Raw genomic sequence first — 19,722 nt, 5'->3', positions numbered from 1 at the left:
TCAGAAGACTTACTGTTTTTTTAATGTTGCTAGGGGCTTCTATACTCCCACCAGATCTCCACAACATTATAAAAAATGGTTAGTGGTGCCCCTCCCTCTTCGAAGGACACCACCAGGATGGAAAAATATAATTTTAAGAAGCCCTAGACATTATGAAGCACTCCTTGCTGGAGTAGGGAATAATAAATAAGTGACTTCTGCCAGTTATTTATTATTCATTTTTTGCTGATTTTAATAATTGTTGGGTGTCCTGTTTCAAACTTGAGGTGCCCAAATGTTTTATTTATGTTTTATAAGCTGGGGCCCCTGACAACTCCCCAGCAAGGTGGGAGCTGGCTATTTCATTATTTTTTTTAAGTGTGTGCCCCTGTGCCCACCTGGGCACCCACCTCTTCTGTAATAGTTGGCATCTCTGGGGGATCCCCAGTGCTCCCGCGGCCCCAGCCGGCTCCCCAGTCACCACTGTGGCAGGAGCTGGCTATTTTTCTAATTTTTTACCTACACAGGGCAACCACGACAGCCCACTCATTGGGGGTCACTGGGGAGCCTCCCAACCCCTGCAGCCCCATCCCATCTGGCGGCCTCATTGTGGCACTGGTGGGAGCCTGCTCTTTAACTTTTTTCTTGCCTGGGCAACAGCAGCATTTATTACTGCTCCCACCCAGGCTCCCACTTATTGACCCCGGGGGAATGGGGTCTTCAGAGCCTCAAGAAGGCTCAGGGAGGAGGGTCACGCACCCTGATCACCTAAAAATAAAACTACTGCGACCCACCCTGGGCCTAGCCCACCCCATAGGGGTAGGTTATTTTTTAAAAGGCAGGAGACCGCAATTTTATTTTCTATCAGGTCTGCGTATCCATGGTGCAGACATAAAAAAAAATATATTTTTGGCCTGAGGGGCTTGATGGGGGAGGTCCCTCTGGGACCCTTTAACCAGACCTAAGGGGACAGCTTATGCCTACCCTGCCCTCTCATCTATATTTTTTACTTTTTTCGCAGCACAGGGTACCGAGCCGCTGAATACTAAAATGGATGCCACCACATTGTTGTAGATGCAGTGGCAGCAAATCAAATCTTCTCTAGACATCTGCCGGCTTCAAGGATCCTCTGTGGCGTAAAATATACAAAGTTTTTTAACCTTAATTTCTCAGATATTACTCAATAGATTGACATCATCACAAAATGCAAAAAACATAGGTTCGGGGCCAAGTTCTAGCTTTCTGCCAAATTTGGTGTAATTCCGTTCAGCCGCTTCTGTGGAATAGATGTTCAATTTTCCTGTGGAAAAATGCATGCGGAAACAAATTTTGGGACCCCACCTTTTTCCTGGCGCCTACTTAACAGATTACCCCAAAACTTTACAAGATGTAGCTTAGGTGGGTGAACTTTTTTGAAGTTTTGTGAAGATTCATTGTACGATGTCAAAGTTACAAGCAAGCCAAAAAATGCTTTTCTTATGAAACGTGGTCCTAACTACAACAACCAAATGGCGACCTCCCCTGTGAAGTATTGAGAAATCCTATAGTGCAGATTACCCACTTGGGCTGTAATAATTACTGTCTTGGGTATACCCATGGTGTTTTCTTTGTTCTGTTAGCAGCTTGCTCTACCAATCTTTCTGGAAATGTGTCTGCACATGGACGCAGGGATGTCCAGCACTCCGGGTGGTTTGAGTGTAAAGGAACGTATAAACAGAAGGGTGGTCAGCTTAAGGATTCAAGGTTACAAGACCAGAAGTAGGGATAAGAAAGGGCATTTATCCACCCAACATCTAAAGAGTCAAGAGAACAGCTTTCTTGGGGAATCTCTTGCTCCATCAGTGGTGACAGTCTTCCACAAAGAGTTAGGCCTTGGCTGTCATCTGGCACCACTGAGAATATCAGCTCCTTATAGAATGTGTCCAAAGGAAAGAACACCATAAGAGAAAACCTCCTTCTTTTGCAGCAGTAGGCTCTTCCAGAATGGCCTGTAGGTCTCCTACCTCAGCTTCTTATAGGTCCTTCTCAGTACTGCCCTCTGGTCAGAACTGACAAATTGTATGAAGTTGCATGATCTTTTCTTTCTCATCTCCAACTCCTTGCATGGGCACCTTCTGGAAGCCTAGGCATTTCCCTGCAATCTCTCTGTGCCCGCGAAAATCCTCCTCTGACCCTTTGGGCCTGGCCCCCAGCACCCAGAAGACATTAAAATCTCCTTGGATCCCTTCTTTGCAGTAAAAAAACATGGTTGTTGATGACGTCAGGTGGCCTGGGCACCAAGAGACAAAGGCTGTATGATTCCTGCTGTAAACCTCAGTGAGCCTCGAGTGACTGGAAGCAAAGCTAGCACGAGTGGGCGATACAGTATAGGGTAACCCTGTACCCCCTAAAAGGGAACTTAAGGCAAACGGAGATTATAATTCATATAATTTAGCTGCTTACGTTATCTACATCAAGCCAAAGCAGACATCATATGGGATGACAAGCAAGTTTTGTGTTACAAGGGGAAAGGGACAAGGAAAAGGGGAAAAAATGAAGGAGTTAAATTGAAGTGAGCAAAACACGGGCACTGACTGACACTGACTGAGGCACAGTAGAGAGTAGCACTGATTGCAGATCCATTCAGTGCATGGAGAACCCAAGGACATATACAGAAGGGACACATTCTTCAGAAAAGCCAGCAGGAGTGACCACATTCATACAAGGAAGACCCTGAGATTTGTCACTCTAACTCTCGAGTATTAAGGAAAAGATATAGAATTCCAAAACTACATTCCACTGTCATGGTTTGGTACCAACGTGGACCGTCTTTGCTAGGACAGTGTAGACTTTATTCCCATTGAGTCGTGGCTGTGCAGTGGAGTATTTTTTCGTCAACTTAATAGTTTTCAAAGCCAGGGGCGTAGCTTGATCAGTATGATTTGGGGAAGAGGCCGGCGAGGTTAAGATTTCCCAACAATCACTCTGCACATCTTGCTAAAACACATGATATGAGAAGCAGGACATCAAGGGGGCTTAAGGAGCAGTGGAAAGAGAGAGGAGTGCAGATTGTTAGGGGTACTTAAAATGCAATATTTTTCAAATGAATCAGCATTTTCTAAGGCCTTCAAAACATAGAGGAGAGTGAGTTTGTGTGTTTTTGTCAGTGTGGGCATGTACAAATCACAGGTGAAATCCAACAGACTTCACATCACCCGAATGAAAGCACTTGTACCCAACTATTTAGTAGAGAATACATTTTTTGGGGGTGGTGTAAAACCCCAAACATCCCCCTGGAGATACGTCCTGGTTCATAGCACATAAGAAAACAGACTCGAAAAACATACTTTAAAAACATGGACTCCAAAATATAAATATCAAAATCTTAACGCTACAAAAATATGTTCCTAAAAAGATTCAGCCTTCACCTAATCCCACTTTGAAGCATTTAACCACAAATATGACTTGACATCAAAAGAATTTAATAACTCAGCTTTGTTGCATGTGGAAAAGGAGTTTGATTGGACTTATTCTATAAGTACAGTTACCAATTTTCAAAGGAAGTTAATCATGTGAGGCCAGTATTTTGCCAATCTATATACTGAAATCTCTGTTTTTGCTAAATATATTTTTGTAGTCTGTTTTTCCCTGCAACCAAATGTTTCAATGTCCCTGGACCAATTCGCATTCCAAATGGGAGCTGGGGGTCTGAAGGTCCTTTCGAACTAGAGTGAGGTGCAATGTACCTTCAGTATTGTAAAGGAGAGGCGTTTGGAAGGAGGAGGCCTGGTCTGTTCTTGTGGAATAATAGTTGTCTGCTGTCTTCTCCCTCAGGATGTGCAGGAGTTTCACCCCCACGGGTTTCCGGACCCACCTGAAGCGGTGGCTGCTGCTCGGCTTTGTCTTGGTCGTGCTTCTGCTGCTGGCCTTGAGCATCACACTTCTGAGCCTATGTGAGTACCATTACTTCCTCACCATAGAAGCACTATGTCGACATAGAGCTGGGTAAAGCGACAGGACCGCACCAATCAATACACGCTGACCTCAATAATACATTGCTGGAGTGGCACACTGCTACGCAACACAGTCTACAGTGCAGGTTCAGGTCAGGAATCATAGGCAGAGGCACCATAAATAGATACTGAAAAATACAAAGCAGCGGGTATAAAGCTAGGGGACATACTGTCATCCACTCAATAGTTGATTGGTGACAACATAAAGTCAGCAACCGAGGGCTCACAATTGTACGAGTGCCGATGCGTGACAGAATATAGGAAGGCATTGTACCCTCTAGTATCCACAAACATTTTCTGAGTCATCATTGACATTCCCAAGTTGAACAAAAGTTATTCTTTCTCCATGTTCTCTTGATAGATCTGCAGGTGACCGCTCGCTTGGCAGAGGATGCGGAAGAGCTTGATGCACTCCGAGCCAATGGTACCCGCTGCCTCACAGAGCTGGAAATGGAGCGGGTTGAACAGGAAGAGGCAGAGCGCAACCGGTCGTCCCTGGAGCAGGAGTGCCAGGAGCTGCAGGAACAGACGCTTCCTGCCATGCTGGGCAAGCACAAGCAATTCCAGATGGAGTTGGAGGCTGAGCGCGAGCAGAAGAAGCGCCTTCTTGAGCGCTATGTCATGGTGCAAGAAGAGTGCAAGGAAATGCGGGAAAACAACCTCTTCCTGTCCAAAAACAGCTCGCTCTTTCGCAGCTGCAACAAGACTATGGACCCTGGAGACCCGAGTAAGCTAAGGGGACAGATACATATTTAAAGGGGTGGGTTCTCAATCTGTGGACTTTGGCCAGAGGCCTCCAGAGTTCCAGGAACACTTTTCTGGAGGATTTGCACAGCACCAGATCACCTGGGACTTGCTTATCCTAGCCAGACTTTAAGTAATGGGCACTGAGATCCATCAAGTACCTGTTGACGTGTGTGGCAGTCACACAAAGGCGCATTTGCAATAACTTTCTTGTTATATAAGAGATGGGTACAGCTGCTGTCTGCTCACAACACCTCAAGGTTAGTTAGAGGAGGGAACTGCTACTACATGCTGTAAACACACATTAATAAAATGTCAGCAACAGTGTCCCCACTGCCAGTGTTAACTCAAAGACAGGAAGAGGACCCGCAAAGGTGTCAAGCAGAGGAGTGCTTCAGCAACCACTGTTACTGGGGTAAATCACTCCTCAGCTGGGGCAGGAGGCTGACATTACAAGAAATGGACACAGCATGAAAGCATAAGAACCACCCCAGGGCCTCATGGGACTTCAATAAACCGGAAGTAGGGCACCCAGTCCTGCATCTCTGACAATCACCAACAAAAGGCATTCCAGAATGTCCCTTCGATTGATGAAATCTGACTAGGTTTTCAGATGTTTTATGACATCATCCAACCGGGTGGTTCTTCACATCAATAAGTCTGTTTATGAAACAGCAAGTGCTGCCATGGCATGCTTAAATCCATTCCACTCATCAGTGAATACAGTAGTCACCCGGAATCTGAAAAGGTATAAATTCCCCTTCGGCCCAGGAACCGCAAAAGTTAAGATGTGGTTAACACGGGCATCATGTGTGCTTCTATGCATCACAAGATTACCAGATTCTTTAGAATATAAATAGTTTGATTCTATTTAACCTCTTCAAAAATGAGAAAAGTTATTTGAGTCCTTATGTTTCAGGAGGCAGGGACATGAACCTTGAAGACAGGCCCAGCGGTGTGATCAGGTTTTAAACTGACTGCATCAACCTGTAGGCGCTGTGGGCATTGCATGAGGTACAGACAAGCAAAAAGCCAACGAAAGAACCAGCCCCTTGGAGTGGAGTCCTTGAACTGTAACTTGTTTTTTTTCTAAGCATCACTTCGAGTCCTTCTGTTGCTTTTGCCCTTATTCAATAGATAAAGCTTGGGGGTAACATTGAACTCCGTGCAAATGCGAACATATAAAAACAGTATCAAAACCTGGTCCAGAGTGGGTTATTAGGAGGAGAGCTCGAGGTCACTAGGGAGAGTGCTCTATAAATGCTGCTAAGTTTGCATTAAAGCATGTTGTTTCCTCTTGGGGCGAGGGGAACCGGGAAGAGATGCTGTATGGGGTTCTACAGTCGTAAATCCCTCTCTGAGCCATTTTCTGTCACTTTTTTTCTTAACAGCATTTTTTGTCCTGTGCTTCATTTCCAGGTGGCAAGTGCATGTTCTGTCCTGAGGGTTGGGTGGTCTTTGGCCCCCGTTGCTACTTCTTCTCGCCACTAGAGCAAAACTGGGAATCCAGTGAACGCAGCTGCCGTGACCTGGACGCCCACTTAGTCGTTATTCGCAGCCATGACCAGATGGTGAGGGGAACTGTGATGCACACCTGGGGATGGGCTTTCAAGATATAGCACATAGAAACTCCACTCTATTGTCTGTCATACAAGATTTGGGATGTGGTTATAAGAGGGAAATCACTCTGGTTCTTGCCTCAAGGAAATAGCAAGTCAGTTTGTTTATGTATAGTGCACACAGAAAGGTGAAAATTCCTATAACACCAAATCTGACACAAACATTTTCTTAAGACTCATTGAATTTAGTAAAAAATAGCTCAATATGTGAAACAAAACAGAACAGACTTGCGCCACAAGGCCATCCAACGCAGTTGTCACAACAAGAAGCATATGCCAGAAAAGAGGAAGACCAGTGTACAGACAGTCATAGGAGCCATTAAATTGCACTTTGTAATTTCTAACAAATGTCACATAGGCCTGTGTTCTGTAGTGTGTGGGAGATGTTCTTGGTCTGAGCAAGACACCATTGCGGTAAGGCGCAATGAGCATTTCTCGTGCTCAGCACTGTGAGACAGAACTTCCACCAGCTGCACTTCTTGCCTTCTACCACAGGAAGTCACCAACAACTCTACTCACAATATACGCTTCCTCCTAAACATCTGCCTTTCTTCTGCTTCTCCCACAGAGGTTCCTGGTGGATCTGATCAATTCTATTACCTGGATCGGCCTTTCGGACAAGGACATAGAGAATGATTGGCGCTGGGTGGACGGAACACCTTATGGTTATACACCAAAGTAAGTGAGGATCAGGACCATCTCAGATGTTGCTGCATCACACTCCAGCAAATTTCATCTTCTTGAGACAGTACAGAAATCCTTATAAAACATTTAAACAGTGTCCCTTTCTTTCTTTTTCTCTCTTTACTAGTCACAGTGATTTCTGCGGTTGGTTGGGTGCCAGGCAGTACTTTGATCTCTCATGACATTTATTTGGTTCCTGCCTCTCCAACAACTTATCTGACAGCTCTTTTATGTTTCTCTCCAATACAATTAAGCTCGCTTATTCCCTTGTCTTGACCTCTTTGCATTCTTCCCAGTCAGTGTTAAACAATGCCTAGGCCTTTGATTGTAGGTCCAGCATTCTCCTTGGCACATTCTTTCTCTTCTGTCCTAAAATGGTTTGACTAGTTGGCCTACCATGGAAATTAGTTCGAGGTATTTAGGGTCCTGTAGTCTTATATTAAAAGACGTCCCATTATGCTAATGCCTTTGGCAGGTCAGTAGTGATAGAGAAGAATCAAATAAGTAAGGCAGAGGATGCCATGTGACTTACAGCCCCACATGTAATATCAGAGGCTTAGGTTCATCATAAGACCACCCAATTTCTTACTGGACCGGTCTGCTTCTGTTTGTTACCAATCACCCTCAAAACAATTAATTTTATTACCTGTGACCAGAGTAAAATCATCTTTGCTGTGTTGACCTACAGAGACATAATGAAGGATAAACAGTGTAAAAATACTTCCTTCTGAACTACCAAAGTCATTCCAGTCCATCCTTAATGCATCTTCATCTAATTGTGCAATTATTAGAACTAATCCTTGTAATAACACATGTCTGATGCCGCCAACATTCAATGGTTTTGATAATATGCATGTTCACCCAGAGGGGTAGCTTGCCAGTAAATAACAGATGTGTAGTCTTTGTACTCATTTTTTCAACTTATGACAGGATGAAAATCTGGCTTGAGCTGCAAGGACTTGAGTCTGTGATCATAATGTCAAAGACAGATTCTAGCAGAAGATGCATTAATCCACTAAGCCACCATATCAAACGGATGCAAAACCATCCCACAAATGAGCTAAAACCTTTTGAATGACATTTATAACACCAGTGCACAGATAGCCAGTCACCAGATGACTCACAGATTCAAAACCTAGTCAGTAAAGATGGAGTGCCTGTATGAGGCCAACCTACAAATGACCCAACATGCGTCGAGAAATTCCAATTCACAAAGTGTCAATCAGCTAATAAGATAAAACTATGAAAACTTTTTCATAGGCACCCAACACCTGATGGATTTTGAATGTCAAGCCAAACTTAAAAGACCCAACAATTAAATCAGTTTTCCACATAGGACTATCTGGCAGCTGGTCTCTGCTAGCTAGTCTGTTACTATCCTGCCACGAATGCCCTCATTACGAATTGTGGTATCGCACCCACAGTGATAACTCTGGGTGAAGTTCCACATCTCAGAATTCTAAGGGGCATATTTATACTCTGTTTGTGCCGGATTTGCGTAGTTTTTTTTTACGCAAATCCGACGCAAAGCTAACTCCATATTTATACTTTGGCGTTAGACCCGTCTAGCGCCAAAGATCTTGGAGTTTGCGTCATTTTTTAGCGTGGACACCTACCTTGCGTTAATGATATGCAAGGTAGGCGTTCCCTTCTAAAAAATGACTCTAAGGCATGTGCGCCTTATTTAAACTCCCGTGCAAAAATGACGCACGGGAGTGGGCGGGCCTGAAAAAATGACATCCAGCCGTTTTTGCGTCATTTTTTAACGCCTGTTAAGGGATCTTTGTGGGCTCGGAAGGAGCCCAGAGGTGCCCTCCCATGCCCCCAGGGACACCCCCTGCCACCCTTGCCCACACCAGGAGGACGCCCAAGGATGGAGGGACCCATCCCAGGGAACTTAAGGTAAGTTCAGGTAAGTATTATTATTATTTTTTTTTGTGGCATAGGGGGGCCTGATTTGTGCCCCCCTACATGCCACTATGCCCAATGACCATGCCCAGGGGACATAAGTCCCCTGGGCATGGCCATTGGGAAAGGGGGCATGACTCCTGTCTGTGCTAAGACAGGAGTCATTTCAATGGGGGTTGGGAGTCCAAAAAAATGGCGCAAATCGGGTTGAGGCCAATATTTTGCCTCGGACCTGGCTTGCCCCATTTTTTGACGCCCAAGCTCCATTGTCCCCTACGCCGGCGCTACCTGGTGTGGGTAATTTTTTTTGACGCACACCAGTCAGCTGCGCTGGCTAACGTCATTCAATAAATAAGGCGCCCGCATGGCGCTTTGGAATGGCGTTAGCCGGTGTTAAAATTTTTGACGCACAACTGCGTTGGCGCAGTTGTGCGTCAAAAAGTATAAATATGGCCCTAAGTGTCTCTGGCTACATAATTATTTAGTCTTCAAACGCCGTGCCTGACCATTTCAGACAGGAGACACTGCAGCCTATACAGAACTGGGCAGTAGCCCTCATCCAAATCCTCCAACAGTCTGGGGAAACAGACAGTGCACCATTCTGGACAGGCACAAGCCTGCCCTAGACTAATACCCTCCTCATCCTTCCGTTCAGGCCCTTCCGCTGATACTTAGAACCTGCTCAGTCCAGAATCCTGAGATAGCACTGATTAAACCCTCACTGCTTGTTTCACTGTACAGAGGCAAGCTATGTTGAAGTCTTCAGGCGAAAAACATGAGGTTTGGAGCAATGTTTTGGACTTATCACCATAACACTTGACTCCTCAAAGGACACGGTGTTGTCGACCGCAGGTTATCAATAGGATACAGTTTACTTAGCAAGCTTTCTGTCTGAGTCAACGTTTTCCTCAATTTCAACATCATTCAAGAGGGAGACCTTTTTAATAGAAAAAGCCATATTTGTAGACCTTAACAAAGGCTGAGAAGTGACAATGACTTACAGGCAGGCCTGGTGAACATAGCGTGGCACCCCAGGCTTTCCTCCCACAATCACCATTGTCCCCAGATCACCCCAAACTCCTGGATGCTGCTGATGGTCTTGATTGGATAAGTTTGACCACTTCCACTGCCATCTCCTTCAATCCCCCCTCTGTCTCAGTCAGTGTCCCATCTTGGGTCAAATGATTGAAAACAATTCTTCCTCCTCAAGAAGTGAACTCAGACCTGAATCTTGGCCTCACATAGGGACAGTGATTGCTGATGCCCAGCGATTTTGCAGAACCCATATTTTCATGTGTCTGTCATTATCGCAGTTTACTATACTCCTGGTTTACCATAGGAGACCAGCATTACTAATACAGAGCACTTTCCTTAGGCCTCCGTACATCCCTGCAAGTATTTCCTAAAACCCATTAACTGCCTTTCTGTGGTTGCAAAGGATTCTTCACCGCCTCTACCAATATCACTACCTAGTGATGATGTCTTCAAAGATGCTTGCTGTGTAATTGTGGCCCTTATTCTCTGGTGGGCTTCCTTCGATCTGGGTTTCTCCGTCAACTTAGCAAAATCATCCATAATACTATCAGTAGCATTTCTGTTCATAGGAGTCATTCTGGAAACAGGTCTAGAGTGTTTTCAATTTCCTGAAACAGTGTCATTCACTAAAGAGGCTGTAGGCATCTTCCTGGGGTAGAGCTCCTTGACAATGGGAAAGGCAGGAGCCTTTCCATTTCTAGAAAGTGTCATTCAATAAAGAGGCAAGTTTCAATACAAATGCAAGTGGTTGAGAATTTGAAACTGTACTTTTCTCAATAGACACTGTCATGCCTTTCTCATACTTGTAAGACCCACTAGGCAGCCATAGGTTTTTACATAAGTTAGAAAGCACTAATCTTGTAGCCCGGCTCCAGCAAGCATAATGAATACTTGTGCACTTCTCCATATCCACAACCAGCCGTACATAGTAGCAATATGTTTGGTAACCATAGACCTGGGGACAGAGACAGAAAAAACAAGAAAAAGGAGAGAAACCGGCTATCGCCACTCTAACGCTGCCCTCTTCTCAGCACTTACGTTTGTTTAGTAGTGTATGCCTAAAGACAAGGTGAAAATCTTTAGTAAGTTCTCACCATATTGAACCATTTGTCTTTTGAAATCTCAGAGTTATTCATTCAGCGTCTCTCTGTGCCACAGACTCTCTGCGTTGTGTGGGGACACTTTTATTTCTGAAAGTAGAGCACAAATAATTATCTGGTAAACTAATGTCTTACAGACATTTGACATTACTTTCATTCTCCTTGCTTGCAGGGAAACCTTTTGCTTTGTGGTGATGATCTACCTTCCAGGTTGTCTTTTCATAAATTGTAACATAACAAGCATTCATCAGAACTGTGTTGCTCACACTGATACCACTTAATAACTTGCTTAAGACCAGTCACAACCATATCTATAATAATATGTGATTTGTGAATATAACAAAAGTCTTTGAGGGTGAAAAGGATCCTGTCTGTTCCCTCACATACTGAAGACCCAAAAACATCCAGCAAAATGTATATTTCAATATTACTCCAAAGTCTCTCAGAAACCATACTTCAACCATTACGTTCATATGTTACATGAGTTAGGGCCTGATTTAGATCTTGACGTTTGTACCGCCAATTTGCTGTAGCGGTGGGCCTGAGTACTCCGTCAAGTGGACGGCAGTCCGCCCGACGAATTTAGATGTACTGCGGCTGAGCTGACGACTGCCTCGATGGAGTCTCCTTCCCAGCCGTCAGGCTGGCCGGTTTCCGCTGCCCATATTTAGATGTTACAGCTCTACAGGCAGTGTAGTGGTGGCGGATTGCTGACGGAAGGAGGACATTGTGGGACCCAATAGACATTGTACAATAGCAGTGGCTGTGGAACAGAGGTAGGTCACACACACACAGTACCTTAGTCATACGTGTCCCCCTGCACTACACAACACACCACACACACTGTTATTTATCACCATTCCACCACACACAGCACGTATATGCCAAAAACACACATTGCCATACATCCATAACACAACACACTCACACTATCAACACTATACCTACACACAACACAGCCATAACAACCAATACAGCTACACACTCCTTTATACACACATACTCACACAATATCACTACACACATTGCAACAAGGACCACCACACAGCAACTACACTTACCTGAACGTTGCACATAGCAACACAACACACAACCACACATACACAATACCAGACCTACATGCAGGTGGCACACAATCTGACAACCACGTCACCCACTACAACTCCCTCCACCTCACCCATCAAATCCAGTCATGCAGAGGCACCTACACGTACTGGCTCACATACACAGCTGATAGCATAACATTACAGGGACATGGCCTCTTGCAATGTGCACACATGGGGATTGTTAACAAGTGTGATTGTGAGGTTATTATGGTGCCAGCATTCATTTGGCAATGAATACCGACACCATAATGACAGTGTGTATGTGTGAGATATGTGTTGTGTACCAGTGTGTCACAATCAATGTCTGACACAATTGTGTTCCTGACATATTCATGTCACAGTAATTTAAAGTAATTACTGGGACATGTTTATGACTGCAGTGGTCCCGAGCTCATGTGCAGTGACCCCACTACGTATACCGGCAATGTAGGTTCCCTGTGTTTGAGTCCGGCAACGGGGGAAGGGGGGGCTGTGGTTTGTCCGTGGTCCAGTGGCAGCAGCGACAGCAGGTCCTGTGCAGTCAAAAACAGAAGTGGAATCAGGAAAAAAAGGTACGTTTTTACCTCATTTCCGTCCACCACCCCAATCCTCCAACTCAGATGTGGAGATCAGACTACCGCAGTTGGCTTGGCAGTAAGGCACATCCAAATCTGCTCAGCGGTAACAGTGGCTGGAGTCCTGTTGCCTGCCACTGTTTCCAGCAGTGCTGTTGCAGCGGCTGAGGATTCCTGGTGGAGACGGCGGGACCCGGGCAGTCCCGCCGTCAACATCTAAATCAGGTAGATGGAGCGCTAGGCCAGTGGATGGGTTTTCAGTCGAAAAAGTGATGACGGGATCATTACCGCCAAGATCTAAATCAGGCCCTAAATCCTTTCGAGAATTTCTCTGTACTCACACTCACTTTTCAAACATGCTTTCAATTAAACTTCTTTGAACTTTAAGGTTTTAGCAAGAGGTATCCTGCAAAGATGCCATGAATCATAAGGAAACTTATACTCAACGAGTTTGAGATGTCTCCCACCATTTCCTCCAAACACAACTTTTGAGACTTCAGCAGACTTATGGGAAATGTAGTTTGTGATTGGGCACCAGTGGGAAGTGCATTCTTCAGAGACGTGAAGCTCGTTACCAAGTGGCGTCAATACTCCAGGAGCACTGTCAGCCATTTCTCCCTGTCAGTTTTGACTATTACACTCATGTGGACGCTGGGCATTGCTAGAAAGTACTCTACACATAATCCACATCCACATCCAACAAGCTGGATGAAAGATGTTCCTCTGGTAAGAAGGCCTGCTGCTAGTCGGCACCTCACACTTGTTCCACTGCACCTGAAACAAGAACTTTGAACCAGGGTTTCTTGCAACACAAAGTTGCTTCCATAGACAACAGCATTTCTGATTGCCATTACATTAACAAAGAACATAAGACAGTGCAAAGCCCTTTGTGCCTCTAAGCCTTACACTAATTTAGACCAGACAAGATGGTACTCAAGACCCACTCATCTTGTTTCAAGGGATTTGACTGAATATGAGTTATATGTGGACATTTGTCTTCCGTCTGTCAGATCCGTTTGGGGGTACACATACCACATTTAGTGGCTACTGGACCTCAACTATGGCGGTTGTGGTTGTTTGACTCGGATGTCCCAGAGTCCACCCCAAAGTTGTTCTGGCAGCTGAGCCAAGTACGACCCCTTCCACATGTCACTCTCAGTAGTAATGATGAAGAGCAGTTACAGGCTTCTCAGGGAGGCGGTGTGCTGGGGCTCACATGCATGGCTCAACAATCACACAACAGCACAACAAACAACTGTCTAACCCATTGCTCATATTTCAAGAAAGAAAGTACTTTAATGCACACCAGAGCCAAACATTACAAGTTGTACAACCATATACAATTTGCTCTCCATGGGTGCTATTAGGCAGTTCTATAGCGTCTCCTATAGCCAGGCTGTAGGTACAGCAAAGAGACACCAACTACACACGTAGTCCAACACATGCTCCCCATCACTAGTGAAAGGTACCTCTTCCTCCCTGTGCTGTTGGATTCATCAACAGCTTTCAGTATCATTGATCTCCGGGCCTTTAAACCTACCCTCTCCTCCTACATGGGCATGAAGCCCACTGTACTTAAGTGTTTTATTCACTTCTCTATGTTTTAAGGAGACTTAACTCCATGTCCCCTGTGAGGTCCACCTATCCCATCTTCAGTACCCACTCGCCCCATTCTTTACTAGGTGCTCCTAAGTTCTTGGCTTGCCATTCGTAACATTACAGCCTAGCAATATACGCGTGGTACCCAGGCCCACCTCAGTGTGTCATTCGCCACCACAGCCACAGAGGACTTGATTTACTAAGGATTGCACATGCACTTATGCAGCACAGCAAGATTTGTGCAAAACAATAGTAACTAACCCCAAGAATCTTTTCCCCTTCACAAGGCAAGTTCAATTCTGTCTATGACACATTTACCCAAAGGGTTTCACCTTTCATTTAGAACCTATGTGACTAAGAAAGCAAACATATTTCCATATCATCAGTGCCTCCTCCGCAAAGTAAAACCTTTCCTCAGGCTATTCAACTTTTGCACCACTTTTGAAGCTGTCATGCTGTTTCACAATGATAGTGGAACAACCACTGTGTTTTTGCCTAAAGCAGACCCAACCCTCACTTCCCCCACTAAACTCCTTGAACCTGCTCTTCCATACTGCCCCACTTATTCACTGGCTTCAGAAAATCTGACCACTTTGAATCCAGCCTCACAGTTCTGCCCTTGCTCTCATTGACAGACCACATCAAACACAATATATGCTGCATCATCTAGAAGGCTCTTGATGCCAAGAAACCAGACTATGATGTTGCACTCTCAAACAGCCCTCTCGCCTTCATGATTTGAAAATTTAGAGTACGTAAGGAGGGAATCATTAAAGAGATTATTTTCACTAGAAGGCTAAACTCTGGAATGACCTACCTCCACACCTAAGATTGTCTTCATCCATTATGCAGTTCAGGAAGTATCTGTGAACATTCATGTTTGTACAATCTTAACACTCTTACCACTTGCTTCCTCAACAAATGCCAAATGATTGATCCATGAGCACTTGTTGCCAAATAACTGAAAGATCTCTTAACAGTATTTCTGGCTGGATACGACGAAGATGCTGTGTCTTGGTCTCAGCATCTTGTGGCAACATATGTAAACCGAGGCACAGCTGTTACTCCTGGCTGTGAAGTACATTTATTTGAGTAAATTCTTACTTACATTACAATAGCCTCATCACATTGCTGTCTCTGTGCATGTAGAAAGTGTCAGCAAAGTTTTGCCCGACTCAATGTCTGTCCACCTTTTTCTCCTCTAGGTTTTGGCCTCGGAACCAGCCGGACAATGTGGGCAATGAAGACTGTGTTACCCTCTCTGATGATATGTCCTGGAATGATGACAAGTGCTGGTGGCTGTACAGGAGCGTGTGTGAGAAACATGCCAGCATGCTGTACATCCAGTCTGGGCACATCAACTCCTAGAGCCACCCACCTGTCGCAGCTAAGCCAATGCTCTGGAAAAATACCCCTAGGTGGTCAACACTCCCTATCGAGATTGGAACAATGCCCCTTAATAAAAGGACTCTGGCTACTCTACCTAACATGAATTTTCTTCACCCTGCTGAAAAAGAATAAGCATGCTGCTGGAAAATACTCACTACTACCCTGCCTAATAATAGCTGTGTCATCCGTTAGGAAAGCAAAAGACGCTGTATGTCCACAGAAAGCAACCCAACCCAGGATGCACCACAGGATACTAGTGCAAAATAATAGTCCTGACAAAGTTAACAATTGACCCATCACCCATTCTAGCAAACAAGTCCGTCCGCAACACTGCTAAACAAGAGTTTGCACCACCCTACTGGTCTGACTCCCTTTCACCACGCCCAGCAAGTACTACAGATATTGGTTTCTTCACTGTGTACTTAGTAAGTCTCTCAAACCCCCAACTTCTGCTCAATCTACCACTCAAGATCTGGCAGTCAAGATTGTCCACTGCATAGTGAAACAAAACTCCCCATCATATCGCTGAAGTGTAGTCCCACCATTCATCCACAGTGGTGTCAATATCACACTAATGAACAGATTTCTCTGCCGAAACACTGAACAAGAATCCTCATAGACCTCACTAATAATAATGATGAAAAAGAAAGAGCCTTCACCACCAGAGCACACACTACACACTACATACTTTGAAACAAGAATCATCATGACCATTCTGAACTTGACTACTCACCACACAACCGAAAAAAAGTTTCTTACCACAAAGGACTCCTCCAACAATACAGAGCCACATAGGTACCCACTAAACTTTTGCACATTCCTCGATACCACACGGGCCTCCCCACCTCTTTGTTAAATATAATTTTGCCGCTTCCTGCCAAAACAAGACTGGCACCACCTGACCAACCACCCCCTTCCTCATGTCTAACCATATTCACCCAACAACACTACAACACATTGCTGAAAAACACTCCTCATTGACTTACCAAAAACTGTAAAAAGAAACAGTCCCATTACCTTGTATGGTTCCACAACATCCATTAAAAGGCTAGCTGGTATCTCACACAACAAAATCCCAAGACTCACCATCCCACTGCTGAGCAAGTTTCTCCATTTCACTATCAAACAGAACTGTCCACTTAACTGCAGAGCAATATCCCATTCCATCCCATCCTAGTTCATCCCATCTTGTATAGCCAGTTTCACCCAACCCACCACAAATCTCACCACCCAGCCCAAACAAGAGTCCTAACCATCATAATTCAGATGCCTTACTCCACCAAAAAAATAGATGGTCCATCATCCCGATAAACAGTAATCCCAACCATACTGTTGGAAAGGAGGAGGAGATGCGGCTTATCGACCAGAAATGCCTATGTTGGAACTCAGGAACCACTTTTGAGTTCTGGCCTCGGTTCAGCAGCCTTTGACTCTGTAAAAAAATAGTGCCCATCCCACCATCAAACAGATTCTGTGTCACCTTTGTATGGTCCAGTGAACAAGACTTCCTCTGACTACGCTGAAAAGCAAATTGAGCTCTCCACAGAACAAGACTCCTATTAACCCTGCTCATCAGTATTTCTCACCCCACCATGCAGGACTCCCAGTCACTGTCTAGAATATTCCTTTCATCAATAACAAGTTGTACACCATCAAGGAACTCACTCTTACTTCTTCGACAAGAGTTAGTACTAACCTGCTAAGAATCACTGTTTTGCAAGCCAGCCGTACAAACCCTTCCCTGCAAAGCAAAACTTGTGAAAACCAGCGTACCGACAGCCCACCAGCTGCCGAACCATACCACATAGAGAGACTTGCAAAACAAGAATTGTCAGTACCAAGATGAGCAATACTCCAGTCTCATGTGCTGATCAATATACACCAAAGCTCAAACTCTTTTGCTCATATCAGAGATTGAAACCACGCCTGCTTTTCCATTCCAGCAGACAAAATTCGCAGCCAAAGATATGCATTACCAAGCAAACAAGACTTTGAACCAACCCCTCTAAACACTAATCCAGACTAACCTACCAAAGAAGAGACCCAATACCAAACAACACTACCCACCGCCCCGCCATACCATTGATCTGGAGGTTTTAAGACAATCTACAAAACAAGACTGCTCATGAAGATACCCATCACAACTCCTGATCACTTAGCTAATGAAGACACCAAAACCTTGTTAAGTGATAGCCACATCACTCCATTAAATATTAGCCCTTGCCTCTACATCAAGGAAGAACTTCACAACCTAGCACATACGGGGTTCCTGCAACCCTTCCGAATAAGACTTCTCAGCTCAATAAACAATATTGCCCAACAGAATCCCTTGCACTCCATCAACCAATAGCTCACACTGGTCCACAGAACAATAGATTCATCTATTACACTCAAAAGGATTCTTAAATCCTACCCAAGAGGAGCCCCTGACACCAATCTGAACAAGACTTGTCTCTAACAGACCGAACCCAAGTATCCATTGCCGCCTTAAACAGGACTGCCTGCCGTTGTGTGTAACAATAGCTCTGACTCCAACACCTCTCCAAATGAACTCTGTTCCAACCCTCCCTGTCACTGAACTGACCAAGACTTCAATGATAATTGTACAACACTCAACACAGGAGAACTCTCCAACATCCTGCTCAATATTCTCTGGCAAAATAAGGCTCATTAGAACTCTAAAGCACCCAAGTGCGTGTCCTGAAACCCATAGTGTAACAACCATAAAAAATGAACTGACTTTTCACCTAGCTGAAAAAGTCCCTTTCAATCGCTTTACCCCAGCCAGAAAACATCCCGGTTAAACCAGAAAACCTGCAAACATGACTTCTAGGCATTGAACAACATCCCACCAAAATACATTCCTATATTGAACATACTACAAATACGGCAGATTAAAAAAGCTACCCAACACCATACCAAAAAGGGTCCAAGTTACACCCTGCTGACTAGTCCGCACTAGTCCACTGAACACTACTCCATGCTTTGCTGATGATGATGTCCAACTCCTGACCCCCACCCCTGGCGAGACTCTCATCCGTGCCACTTAAGCTAGACTAACACGGCTGCTAGTAAAGCTCTTCGCCAGTATCCTCAAATATGGGGTGTAATGCTTCCCCACACAGGCATTCAGGGCTTTACCCAGCCAGACAACACTCCTCAACCATTGGCTGAGCAGGATTCCCTGAAAGCACACTGAGCAAGATTACTCTGCACATTAGGACTCCTGGTTACTCACAGAGGCCAGACAATCAACCTCCTTCTTTGCAGAACTTCCCAATCCGCTGAGTGAGACTATGCACATTGCTGAGTAAAACTATACCTAGCAACCCAGAAACCCTTCTCAATAGCCAGACCGCTGGTTGGAAAGAAATTGTGGGCAGGAAAATTTTGGAGCATTTGAGGACCGCCTTAGGGAAAATCCTGCCTTTCGGTTGGTTGATTAGGACAAGTTCGTGAACTCTGGCATGCACCGGTGGTGCTTAATCTAACTCCTGGTTGATTCTTCAGTATTTCTGCTTGAACTAAGGCAGTTAGTTCTCTGTCCCTTTGACCTACAGCAATAATCTATAATAACCTTCTAATAAGTAAAAATAAATTGTGTTCTCTCTAACAATGTGTCCTCCTGTTAGAGTTGCTGCTGTACGATGTTATAAGAATACATTAAATACTCATTTCTGTTGAAAAAATTCAGCGCTGTTTAGGCTCTTATTTTTTAACTTCAATTGTGTATTTTTTATAAAATAATTTTGAGCACTTGATTTTGCCATTGCTTAGTTTGTCTAATTTTTCTTGAATACTTTGTTCATATCACAAAGGTACCAAAAGCACATCTCTTCGGTGATCGATAAGGACCCTCCATGCGTCCTGTACCTACAAACTCCTTTACTCTAGGCCCCATTTTTCTATAGAAGACCTTGAACTGTCAAATCATTTTCTTTCCTTCTAAGGCAACCCTATATTGAGATTGGTTTGCGGTCTTGAAATCCAGATGCACACAAGAGACTATTGAC

The 19,722-nt window shown here is 44.6% G+C and overlaps 1 protein-coding gene across 1 annotated transcript in view; it reads left to right on the top strand.

Annotated features, from left to right (window-relative positions):
* Positions 1 to 19,377, top strand: part of LOC138303692 (asialoglycoprotein receptor 1-like) — a 49,439-nt gene extending 30,062 nt beyond the window's left edge. The window contains exons 2-6 of the mRNA XM_069243021.1: positions 3,793 to 3,911; positions 4,333 to 4,698; positions 6,135 to 6,286; positions 6,903 to 7,012; positions 15,526 to 19,377. Of these exons, the coding sequence (XP_069099122.1) occupies positions 3,793 to 3,911; positions 4,333 to 4,698; positions 6,135 to 6,286; positions 6,903 to 7,012; positions 15,526 to 15,688 (910 nt within the window). The 3' untranslated portion in view covers positions 15,689 to 19,377. The remainder of the gene's footprint in view (positions 1 to 3,792; positions 3,912 to 4,332; positions 4,699 to 6,134; positions 6,287 to 6,902; positions 7,013 to 15,525) is intronic.
* Positions 19,378 to 19,722: the final 345 nt, after the last annotated feature.

Source organism: Pleurodeles waltl, chromosome 7 (genome assembly GCF_031143425.1).
Source record: "Pleurodeles waltl isolate 20211129_DDA chromosome 7, aPleWal1.hap1.20221129, whole genome shotgun sequence".
NCBI lineage: Eukaryota > Metazoa > Chordata > Amphibia > Caudata > Salamandridae > Pleurodeles > Pleurodeles waltl.
The sequence above is the reverse complement of the archived record's forward strand: the minus strand, read 5'-3'. Positions and strand labels throughout refer to the sequence as shown.